We start from the raw sequence: 12,233 nt of genomic DNA on the forward strand, positions 1-12,233 counted from the left end.
TACCCTACTCCTGATTTGCCTAAATTTATTCATTTCTCCAAAATGAATGGCAAAAGGGATGGGGTTTTCTAGCACTGAACAACTATCCTGTAACAAATAGCTAATACTTTGCAACCTATGCACATCTAGAAACCTTTTAGTAAGATGTTACATTTTTATTTACTGGCAGCTTTTTCTCTTTCAGCCCACATGACTTTGTGAATTTGTGCATTCAGGTTAGCATTTTGTTTCAAAAAAAACCTATGAAACAAAAAAACAAATAAAAAATCCTCCCTCCCCCTGCAAAACCCTACCCTGCAACCCTCCAAGCCCAGATTGGTGAGACTGAAAAATGGGATTTCTGCGTGCAGTAACAGGAAAGGTTTATTAGGTGGCATGCCAGCACTTTACTTACATATGACTTTGCACTTAGTGAATTAACTGAGATTGCACTTTCTTTCTTTCTTTCTTTCTTTGCTTTCTTTCTTTCTTTCTTTCTTTCTTTCTTTTTTTTCTTTTTTTCCTTTTTTTTTCCTTTTTTTTTTCTTTTTTCTTTTTTCTCTTCTCTTCTCTTCTCTTCTCTTCTCTTCTCTTCTCTTCTCTTCTCTTCTCTTCTCTTCTCTTCTCTTTTTTTTTCCCTTTAAGCACCTTTTTTTGACTTTCCTGATTTGGGTACTACAGTATAAGGTACAGATACGTTTTTTTTTCTGTCCCCTTTTCCTATCTGAACACTTTAATTCCACATGCCTGATTCACTGCAATTCAGGCTTTATGCTCAACAAACAAAGGTGTGCACAGAAAAGTGCTATGGCTGCTTTTTGTTCTACAGTTTCTGTTATACACACATTTTCTATTTTTCATTCAGGGCTGGATTTTGATACAGCTGAGGAGGAAGTACAGCTTCTCCCCTTCCCCCAGATACTTCTCTGTCCACGGGCGTACAACCCAAATCCTGCACTGGGTGCAAGAGGAGCAGGCTGCTTGACCCAGTGCCCCCCCATGAAGGGGTGTAAATGTTGTGGAGTGGCATTATGTTGGCTGCACTGAGCAAGCCTGATCATCCACCAAAGCCTGGTCTCTGCAGAGGGCTGAAGTTAAAAAGGAGCCTGATAAATGCTCATGCCTTTACCAACAGTTGTAGGCTCCGAGGTGAAGGGTATGGCCGCTACGGCGTTAGTAGTGGGGTTCGCAGAGCATCACGACTGTAATAACAATGGGAAATCTGACAGCTGACTTATGAGCAGGTCTTTATTCATAAAAAGGATGGCTATAAATAACATTCCAACAATGAAGATATGCTGGGTAGTGTTTTTCCATCCTGGATGAGGTAGATTAAAACGTGAACACGCGATGATTTGCCTAGCACATGGTGCTAAGATAAATAGTTACTGCAGTGACAAGAACAATAAGGGGATTTGTTGCATTTTTGGACTTCCTAGTTCAGCAGTCTCTGTGGAGCTATCTAAGCAAGGTGCATGCTGAGCACGTAGAGAGACATGGGGGCGTGAACACGGCAGTGTCAGGTGCCAGCCTTCAAGGGCATGTACAAGACATTTTATTCTTGGGCTTTTTTTTTTTTTTTATTTCCAGGGGTGGTCTTCAGTGAGGGAGCTTAACCAAAGCTCTTGCATGAATTTTTTTCACCCTACCCAGGTTTAGCTGCCTGAAAGCTAAGAGCTTTCTAGAACCCTTCTGTTTAAGGCTGAAACATCTGAGGATTAAACATTTTGATCTTGAAATTCAGGATTTATTCTTTTTTTTTTTTTTTTTTTCCTTTTACAAACCTTCCAGACTGTCATTATTAAAGTGGTAATAATTTGCACTGTAGTCATGTTTAATTAAATCTTTAGATTTAATTTGTACTAGCAAGTATATTTAGACTCAGTGAAAGACATTCCTTTCCCTTATAAATTTTATGATCTAAATAAGCAGGACAGACATAATTTGATCTCCATTTTTAATCTTAAAAAACGTACCTGACCAGCGCTTGGTTATCAATTCTCACTGGCATCTTTTCACCTACAAATATTTTCACAAGGAGTTGCAGTGTAGGTGGGTTTTCCACAAAGGCCTTTGGACGTTGGACCTAAATACACGTGCGGATGTGGGTCAGAGAAGCTGAGAGACAAAGTTTTGAAGGAAGTCTATTACAGATCATTAAACCCAGGGTTATTATTTATTTTTTGGACGTAATGATTGCAGTTGTTTCTGTAGCTACAGGATATATAAGAGCAGGAGGGAGTGTCAAAAACAGCGCAAACTGCCCTCATCTTGTAGCCTAGTTGCGGAGTACAGCAGCAAAGATTTTGGAGATGTTCCCCTCAGCCTGGTTTCTGAAACGCGTGAGATCTGACCATAGCCAGCTACTACCAAAAGGGTTTCGCAGGACATTCGGAGGGACTGACGTGACATCCAATGAAGCTCACATGTCTCTGAGCCAAATGATCCTACCATGTGCCGACGGGAGGAAGCCCAGAGCGCTGCGCAGCCTTCCAGCGGAGCGGCTGCAGTCCCTCCGTGCCCCCGCAGCGCAGGCGGGAGGGGATGAGAGCAGGTTGGGTCTGACTCCAGGGTCCAAATGCGTTAAGAGTCCCAGCCAAAGTCAAGATGGTGGCACAGCTTTGTGCCGGGGAGCTGGGCTGACCCGTTGCTCCTCGAAGGAAGATCTAAGGCTTGCCAAGGTGAGACTGAATTGAGTCCAACTCCTGTGCATAGACGAGCTGACCTGAGAGGAACTGTCCTTGCAGTGGGAGAGGGAAGTACTTCCAAGAGATTTAAGACACAGATGAATTTCATGATTAGCGTCTGGGTGATTGGGAAACCTACCCCTCAGAGTGAGAAAACACGCTAAGTACTCTACATTGGATTGTGTGTTGTAATTTTCTTCGTTAGTTCCCTGACCACTGAACAGGAAATCTGGAATTTCGTGAGCAGTAGCTGTTGGTGAACCTGAAACATTAAGGTCTCATCTTTCATGTGAAAAACAGGGGGTGGCTATGCCTCTCCCTGAGTCTGTTCTACTGGGAAACCTTGTTCTAATGTGAGGTCATTTCCAGTGGAGTACTTAGAAGCATTTTGGAGTGACTCTTTATTTGGTCTTTGGCTTAGTTCTGGTGCATTAACTGTGTACAATCAGGTTCAGTCTGTACTCGAGGATTAGATCCTGCATTATGTGATGTCATCATTAATAAAACTGAACTTCTCCCCTTTGCTCAGTATTTCTGATGTAAAGCACTATTCTGTATGTGAATGAGTAGTTTTCATTTGGTGAGTGATAAAACACCAGCAGTGTGCAATGCACCATTTGCTAGAATTATGAAGGTGTATTCTGAAGGCTGTGGGCCTCTAAGCTGAATATTTAGCTCTGAGGTTACAGCCTGCCTAGTTATTTTGCCTGGTTTGGAAGCATGTGCATTTCTAACCTTTGCTTTCTTGTAACAGGATTCATTATTGTGCATCTGTAGGTGTTTAGTTCAGCAGGAAGATGCCATTTATGTGGACTTCTTCATGTCTAAAGGGATATGTTCTGACTTCTTCACATATAAAGTAAGGGTAGAAGTCTTTGTTTACCATATGACTTTGGTTTCAGATATTTATCAATGTTTGCGTCCCTTTAGGCAGCCTAATACAAGTTCCTCAAAATTTAAAATAACAGTTCTGCCGTGTCAGAGAGAGATTCAGGCTGTGCATAGATGGGGTGAGGGAGAGATGAAGTTGCAGGGGTGTCCTTGCCACTATTTTGTGGCTTGAAGTTAACATGTTGTTGCACAGAAGTCTGAAGCCTGATGATTCTCTTCACTTTATGCTCCTGGTGAGGGCCATGAAAGCGTAGCTGGAACATCAGATAACTCAAAACCTGTGATGCGAAAATTCCTCAAAGAGAGTGGGTGGAGGAAGAGCAGAGAGCTTTCTGTTTTGAAAACATCTCAGAAAAATCTTGGAAGAAGATCATACATACCATTTGTGTCTTCCTCTCCAAAGAGGAAGACTTTAATCCACATAAATTAAAACATAAATTGGATAAATAGGCTCCTTATTTGTATTACTCCCTTTCCTGAAGGTTCCTTATTTGCAGGCCTCATGATGACCACTGAAAAACTGTGTAGATGGATATTCTTGTCTCAAGGCTTTGCTGAAGGTCATGGCAAGCAAGAATTAATTTTTCTCAACACTTGGGCAGTCTGCGTTTCTCTTGCCAGTTTTGGGTCGGGTTATGTGTTGACTGCAGCTTGGTGAGTGGTGTAGTTGGAGTGCAGGGCAGGTGAGGAGAAAGTCGAACTGTTGCCCTTCACAACAAACAAGGTCTGGTGTGTCAGGCATGGAAGTAGGAATTGGATGTGTGGCAGGAAGGCAGCTGGAAAAAATATCTTTCAGTGTCTTGATTTTCTTGTATGTACAGTGCGTGTATACTGCTCTGAAGGTAGCACCACATCAGCTGTAGTGTGATTGTGCTGTAGAGTTCTCATTTTCATTACGTGAATGCAGCTTCTTCTCCTGTAGCGTCACATACAACTCAGGTTTCTCGGGGTTTTATCAGCATAAAGAGCATTGCTGTTGCATGGTGTTAAGGTAAAAGTGTATGTTGTCCAAGGGTTACTGCACACAACTACGAGGCTCTTTTCCTTCGTATCCTGTTTTGAAATCAACTTTGGCATGTCGCAGCTGGGGCCTGTTATTCTGAGAGCTGCTGGACACTTGTGATTCCTGTCGAAGCCCACGCACTGCAGGTTCCGGGCATTTCTGGAACCGCGAGATGTGTTGTGTGAAGGTAGATTTTCCAGAATGGCTACTCGAAATGAGTGCTCATTACAAATTCAGTGCCAAGGCTTATCACATCTCTTTCTCGATCTATTCAGCATGTTCAGTGATTATTGTCTTCTCCACAGGCATAATCTTAGGATAATTATTATTGAAGTTATAGATTTTAGGGCAAAAGGAGGGTGTCGGTGAGAAAAGTATATTATTGCTGTTTTTTTTTGTTTTTTTTTTTTTTTGCAAAATAAAGTAATGCCATGTCTCAGTCAGGACAAATATCAAAGAATAATAACTTGGACATTCAGATAAAGAAACATAGAAGCAATTATAGTATTAAAAAGAGTGTCGTAAAGGGTGAAAACTAGGTAAATATTAATCAAAGACTTGCCAACAGAAAGGTACAGCCAGTGTTTAAAATGTTAGCCTGAGACTCAGCTCCCTCCATACTGGACTTCTGTTTGATCTTAAGCAAATAATTTGATTGCTCTTTTCCCATCTGTAAAATGTAGATAACACTCTTTCCTCGCAGATGTGTCATAAGTGTAAGTAAGTAAAAAAAAGATTATCAAGTTCCCAGAATATGTGATGATAAGAATCACCTTGCATAGACATTGTTATATATGCAGATTTGGTGGCACAATAACTCCCTACCTCACGCAGTGTTTGCTTGGAGTTGAAACTACTTTTCATCTGTTTTTGAGAGCTCAGACTTTCTTACAGAGGGCTGAGATTACAAATCCGTGTTGTTTTTTTGTTTTTGTACTGAAGCATACTGAAAAAGTTATTTCCATAATAATATTTTCTCCATTAATTTAGTAAGATTACACTATTTTTATGCAATTAGATTAGGGAATTAAGATTACAAAGCTTTTTGTTAAGAGCTATTTATATTATTCAATATTATTTTTAATTGCATTCTGGCTTCATACGATCTTTCATGCTTGAACACCAGCTTTTCAAATCAGAGAAATTTCGAGTAGCATTTTCAGGAATATCTAGGGCACCTTGGAGCTCCAGTTCATGGATGTACTTTTTAACATAACTAGGGTATTTTTGAAGATGTCACACTTCTGGGTAGCCTGCAGTTCACCACAGCCCTCGAACCCCCTATCAGTTCACAGAGCCATCAAATATGTAATTGAAAGAGATCCGGACTGCATGTGGCTTGGTCTGGTGCCCTCTGCTATTCCTGACAGATGTTCATCCGTGCTGTACGTTACTTGCTGCCTCACTTGCTGTGATTAAAAGGAGTTGCTGACTTGTAGTGCCGGCACTGCGAAGGTGACAGAAATAGTAGAGTCCTTGCTCAGCAGCAATCTCACACCAAAGGTGTGGCTGACAAATTTGTATGAGGTGAATTATACCGAATGCTTTTTCTGTGACACTTGAGAAGAATAGTTTATAGGATATTAATAAATCAGCAGACTTGTTTAATCAGTTCCCAGCCCTTATTTCTATATAATAATTCTTCGGACTGCTTTGTCACCATCTGAAATTCCAATTATTTACCCGTGTAAAGCATTTCTAATATACAGTAATTGCATACTAATTACACACCAACCATGATATATGTTCATAAACTTCAATTTTAATAGAAAAAAATCTTTTTCCATTTAAACCCAATATTTTTGCACAAATTTATTACGTTGTAAATTCTGACCGAGCTATTGTATTGGTCACAGATTTAATTGGAGAGCTGAAATTGCTGCGATACTGCCCAGATGTCACCACTGAATGTGAAAAGCCCATAAGCATAGCTGAGCTCCTGTTTTAGTATCAGTGTATAAAATTATTACTGATACAAATTAATCCTTTGTTAAAACAACAGTAAGGGGAGAGGGGCGAGCAATAATGACAACAACAACAAACACAAATCAAACTACCACCACCACCACAAAACACTTAAATGGAGCCATACAAATTAATTGACCAACTTTGTAAGTGACGTGGCTTCACGTGGATATTTTTACTAAAGGAAAGCTTGCAAAAACTCGCTGCTCAGTTGCAGTTGGATGCCAGGTAGCAGCCAGAGCATGTCGGAGTGGTCTCTGTGTGAGTGTTTCAAATCAAACATGGAGTGGCATAGAAGAACATTAGGCAAAAAAAGAAGCATCTTCTGAGCAGAAAAAATATCCATGCTGTTCATATTGATACACTGGTGTACTTACCGCTCACCCAGACTGCTCCAGTATTTAAGACTGCCATATTCCCCGTTGTATACTGTAGATAATTGTTTGGTACAGTAGTGCCCTCTGCTGACTGGCAGCATTAAATGTATGTCCAAAGAATATTTTTTCTAGTCACATTTATTTTAAACTTCGTTTTCAAAAATCATTGACATCTAAAAAGACAAAGAAATAAATGATACAATAATATTATGTTGCTTTGTTAATGTACGTTATAGATTAACTTTAAAAAAAGCAAACGGAAATTGTCCTATAACAAATGAGTATAGATGCTTGTCATTGTCATGCTGTGTTCTCACCCAAGAATTAAGGGGAAAAAAATGACATTTTCAGAACTGCTTAAGCAGCTGAAGTCCCCACTCCAATTACTCTAACAAAGAGTTAAGCCATTCTCCTGCATTTGCTTGTTTGAAAATTAAGTTAATTCAACATCTCATTCGGTTTTCCTTTGTTTGTTTTTCTCATAGAGTGTCGGTACCTCTAATTTACACAAGAAAAGGAAAATATGTACAATTTCAGATATAGTGTTCCAACTTCTGAGTACTCCAGTACTCAGTACTGAGATATTTCTGTAGGCCAAAGCACAAGAACACCAGTGGCAACGGAGCTTCTTACCTTTTCAGAGCCGCTTTGTAGCACTGCAGTTCATCGTGTCATTTTGCTTACCAGCTTGGGGTTTGTTTGTAGATAGATATGATCTAACCATCCTTAGAAAATGAGTCACCGCTGGTCGCATCAATTTGTAATTGTAAACAAGAGACAGCAAACAGCTAAGTTCTGTTATCTTTCAGTTAAGATTTCAAACCAACCATACTTCATGTGATTATTAAGCACGTAAAAGCGTGCTGTCTTAAGTCTGTATTAAGAGGGATCTTTCATTATTTTGCAAAGCAATATTTCTAAGAATGAAATAGCAGGTTTTGTGATGAGGGTAGTGACTGAAATAAGAAACCTCTAGCTTAATGTCAGCATTTTTGTCCATTGCTTATGTCCAGTCTGGGCAGGGGCAATTAGAGAGATTAAAACTGGAGATCTATAAACTCCAGAACCAGAGATGCCATCTATTTTAGTGCAAATAAAGCTTAGGTGGTAAGGTGACATCTTCTCTTCTTACATAGATATTGAATGCAAAGAACTGAAAAACATTACGTTTCTTACCCAGAAAACCTCTTCAACACATGCTTGACCTTGAGCACTTTATGAGTTGTGTGAACTCATTAGAGCTGATCTCAATTTAGGCAGGTGCTTAAATCCCTCACTGAACTGGGGTCTAAGTTAGTGACAAAAACGTGATATTCTTCTTTGTGTGCCATCAGTCACATACCCTCCACCTAAGAGAAAAATACTTCTATTTTCTGACTCTAATCTTTACCTGTTTCTATTTAATCTATTAGTGAATTAGAGATGAATCCACATTCACTCAATTTTAGAATATCTTCAGACTTGTAAACCACTCGTGTGATCATTTGTCTTTACAGGACTAGCCAAATTTTGCTCTTGATAAAGGTTGCTTTAAGCAGATCAGCTTTATAATAGTAAATATGTTTTACACTTCTGCCTATCCTAGCAACTTAAGGGTAGTTGGCTCTGCTCTGAGTTGGTAACCCAAATATTTAAAAACACAAGTGGTTAAAGATTAATCCACTGTCATGACAATGATGTGGCAACAGAAGCTGTGCTTCAATATTCATTTTTTGACTGGAGAACAAGGTGGCAGTAACACTCATGTAGTTGTACAGTCTCTTGCCGCATACGGGATGTGTACAGCAGACTTCGTTACTGGTTGAAAGCAGGATTTCCCACCATGACTGGATACTCAAACTGTTCTGCTAACTATACCAAAATTTGGAGTCATTATTTAGTACTTGCACTGGGCATCCCCCAACTGACCATTAACATAGCTTCTGTGATCTTCAACTGCATAGTCATCATCACCAGAATGGCGACAAAGGATCTGCACAAGCCTATCTCTATCCTCTTTTGCAATTTGGCTTTTTCTGATCTCTTCACGAGTTTTTCTGGCTTTTGGATTTCAGTGCTGTTCATCACCAACCCTGACAATACAATCTTTGGATCCAGGGGTATGCTTGCACCTTATTCCTTATATACTACATCGATTTTATCCACCATCTATAACTTGGTAAGCATTGGAATCGAACGCTACCTGGCTGTGGCTGAAAGTATCAGGACAAGGTTCAGGGTTGCTAGAAAACATTCCATAGCTGTAGTTTTAATTAGCTGGATCCTTGCTTTCTCTTTGGGCTGCTTGCCCTTGATGGGCTGGAACTGCTTGCATATGGGAAGAAATCTCTCAGTCCTCTACAGTCCGTTTTGCGTTGACTACCTCATCTTCATCACCATTCCCAACGTTGTGGTGGCTTTTATTGTTCCTCTGTTCACTTACCTCAGAATCATTATCATCCTGAGGAAAAGAAAGCTCAGAATGAAAGCATGCGGACAAGCTACCGGCACCTACAAATCCGCCGAAATCCAGGTGGCCAGAACTAGTATTTTTATATGGCTCCTGGCGTTGGTCTCCTATGCTCCTTTCTTTGCGGGAGTCATATTCGATGCAACAAACCACCAGTGCCCCCTCGATCTCTACCCAAGCGTCTACATCTTCCGAAACTGCACGGCCATGATGATAACCATGAACTGTTTGGGGAACCCGCTGATATACACCCTGAAAGCCAAAGAGCTGGGGGCTAAGCTCAAGTCTCTGAGATGCCTTTCTGCCAACCGCGTGCAAGCCTGCGCCGTGGCCAACATCTGACGGGGACCGGGACCGGGACCGGCCTTCAGCACCGCCCGGGGGACAGCGCCGGCGGCCCCGGGAGGCCCCGGGCCGGGGACCGGGGAGAGGCCGGGGAGGGGGGGGAACCGGGAGGGGACCGGGGAGAGCGGAGTCAGCCAGCCGCCCTTGGGAGCGGCCCTTCTGTGGTGTTTTTGCGGGTTTGGGGGCAGTTAAATGGCTGGAAAGGCTTCAGGACTACTGGCGGACGTGTGATTTTCCTTCTCGTTTACAGTCAGGACTGTAGCTTTGGCTGCTGGATCTGTGACTGGGGGCATTCAGCACTGTTTTACTGCTGTAATTTTATCTGCGGAATCTTATCTGATAGAATTTTATTCTATCTATATCTGTAGCTGTGTTGTGTGATTCTGTGAGACGTTTGTGCCTACGCTTTTCATATTTCTGCTTATAACTAGGAGTGAATCCGTGGTGTTGAAACGTGAGCTGCGCCAGGAGAAAACCTCGCTGGAGTTTTTCAGTACCGGAATTGTAGCGAAGCCTCTTGTACACAGCAAAGCAAAATAAAAATGTCAAGGCTGGGCATTTTGTGAAAGGAAGAGGTCTCATCCTCCCTCCTTCTCCAGAAAGGAAATTAGATACCGGGTCATAAATGTGTCAGACCCCAGTGGAGATGAACGCTTGTGGTTGGTAAGGGGGACATTGCCCACAAGGGTCTCGGTGCTTTGTTGTCTTCTCTCTCCCCCTGCACAGTCACAGATGGGGAAGTCCTGGCGGAGGAGATCCTGGTGACATTAGCCTGCCTATGTTTAATTTATGCTCAGGTGTTACTCAGCGATGCCACAGGGCCGCCACGATGGCCTCACGCTGAGGGAGCTCACCCAGGCACCACCCAACCCCAACCAGCCCTCCCCGTGGAAGTTGGACTTTTTAGGGCTTTATTTCCGCTTTATTTCTTTGTTTGTCATTAGTTCGGCATTCCAAGCGGCTTGGGCCCAGACGGAACAACCCCAACACTCCGCTAAACGGCGGCTGCGAGCAAAAAAAAAAGGCGTTTTGTGTAAAAAAATAAAAAATAAATAAATAGCCCCGCTACGGGCTGAGGCCCCGCCGCTCGGCGCTGTGCTGGCCGCGCCTGGCGCTGGGCGGGGCGGCGCTCGGCGCTGGGCAGGCCGGGCCTGGAGCGGGCCGGGGGCGCCATGCGGGCGGCTCGGAGCTGCGGGGTCTGCGGGGCGGCCGGGGCGGCCCCGTACCGGTGCCCGCGCTGCGCTGAGGCCTAGTGAGAGGGGGAGCGGGTTGGGGGGAGCGGGTTTGACGGGGGTGGAAGGGCCCGCGGCGGTCCCCGCGTGAGGGGCGCCGCCGGGCCCTGACGGGAGCTGCGTGCCCGCAGCTGCTCGGTGCCGTGCTGCAGGGCGCACCGCGCCCGGTGCCGCCGCGACGGGGACGGGATCGACACCGGGAGCGGGGCCGCGGCGCTCTCGGAGCCGGATAAGGCGGCGGAGGGGCTGGCAGCGCCCCGAGGGGCGGGCCGGGCCGGGCAGCGCGCAGGTACGGGGCTTGGGGGGGGGGGGGGGGGGGGGTCACGGGGGTGGGTGAGGGGGGCACGGGGGGCTGGGTACCCCCGCCCCGGTTCTCCTCGCCGCCCCTAGGCAGCCCCTGGTCGGTGGCGGACATCCTGGCGGAGGACGACGAGCAGGACCGCGTGCCGCTGCAGAAGCTCAAGCTGCTGGGTGAGCCCGAGGGGCCGGGGGGTGTGTGGGGGCCTGCCGTGGCAGCCGGGGTGGTGGTACTGCGACATCGTGCTTCGTCCTGGTTGTGCAGCTCGCCTTGAGGCTTCCCGTGTCACGTACCTGCCCTTTTGCCACCCCTCTTTGAGAATTTACCCTCAAAGTAACAATGTTCTAAACAACATTTGTAACTGCTCAGGATTAGGTGCTCTAAACAACATTTGTAACTGCTCAGGATTAGGTGCTCTAAACAACATTTGTAACTGCTCGGGATTAGCATTGTTTATCTGTTTTTCTCTGAAGGAGAATCTGAAGAACTGAGAGGCTTGCTCCTGAACCCACACCTCCGGCAGCTGCTGCTGACGATTGATGAAGCAGAAGAGAAGAGCTCCCTCATGAAAAAGTACATGCAGGAGCCGCTATTTGTGGAGTTTGCAGACTGCTGCTTGAGAATTGTTGAACCCCCAGAGAAGGAGAACATTCTTCCTGAGTGAGATACCTTGGGAACGTTTTGCTGTCCTTGAGTTTTTCCTCTGACAGAAGAGATCTTACGGCAATGGTGCTACTGTGGTGCACCATTCCGGGTATTTCCTCTGGGTTTGGTCACACTTCACTCATGGATGTCAGGACTCAAATTTTTAATTTAGAGTTGATAAACAGTGATACAGTATTGGACAGATTTCTAGATACTAGGAAGTAAATTTGATATTACGTGGACTTGCAATCTTTTGGTAGAGAAATCCTGTCAACCATGGGAAACGCAGCTTCCCAATAACAATTATATTAAATATGTCGGCATTTATCTTAATCCACAAACTGTTCTGAAATGTTTTTGTT

General features: G+C 43.9%; 2 protein-coding genes across 3 annotated transcripts; both read left to right on the plus strand.

The window, feature by feature from the left end:
* The first annotated feature begins 624 nt into the window (after nucleotides 1-624).
* On the plus strand, nucleotides 625-9,771 carry LOC106046837 (lysophosphatidic acid receptor 1-B-like). The gene has a single exon (XM_048074311.2). The coding sequence runs from the start codon at nucleotides 8,725-8,727 to the stop codon at nucleotides 9,691-9,693; it is 969 nt and encodes a 322-aa protein (XP_047930268.1). The 5' UTR covers nucleotides 625-8,724; the 3' UTR covers nucleotides 9,694-9,771.
* Nucleotides 9,772-10,794: 1,023 nt separating this feature from the next.
* On the plus strand, nucleotides 10,795-12,204 carry ZNHIT3 (zinc finger HIT-type containing 3). 2 transcript variants are annotated; one of them, XM_066979741.1, is made up of 4 exons: nucleotides 10,796-10,948; nucleotides 11,060-11,217; nucleotides 11,319-11,399; nucleotides 11,700-12,204. In XM_066979741.1, exons 1-4 carry the CDS (start codon nucleotides 10,869-10,871, stop codon nucleotides 11,888-11,890), a joined length of 510 nt encoding a protein of 169 aa, XP_066835842.1. In that variant the 5' UTR covers nucleotides 10,796-10,868; the 3' UTR covers nucleotides 11,891-12,204. The 2 variants fall into 2 exon arrangements, with proteins under 2 accessions (XP_066835843.1, XP_066835842.1); XM_066979742.1 differs by lacking the exon at nucleotides 11,319-11,399 and having other exon boundaries at nucleotides 10,795-10,948.
* The last annotated feature ends 29 nt before the right edge of the window (nucleotides 12,205-12,233 follow it).

Source organism: Anser cygnoides, chromosome 18, assembly GCF_040182565.1.
Source record: "Anser cygnoides isolate HZ-2024a breed goose chromosome 18, Taihu_goose_T2T_genome, whole genome shotgun sequence".
Lineage (NCBI taxonomy): Eukaryota > Metazoa > Chordata > Aves > Anseriformes > Anatidae > Anser > Anser cygnoides.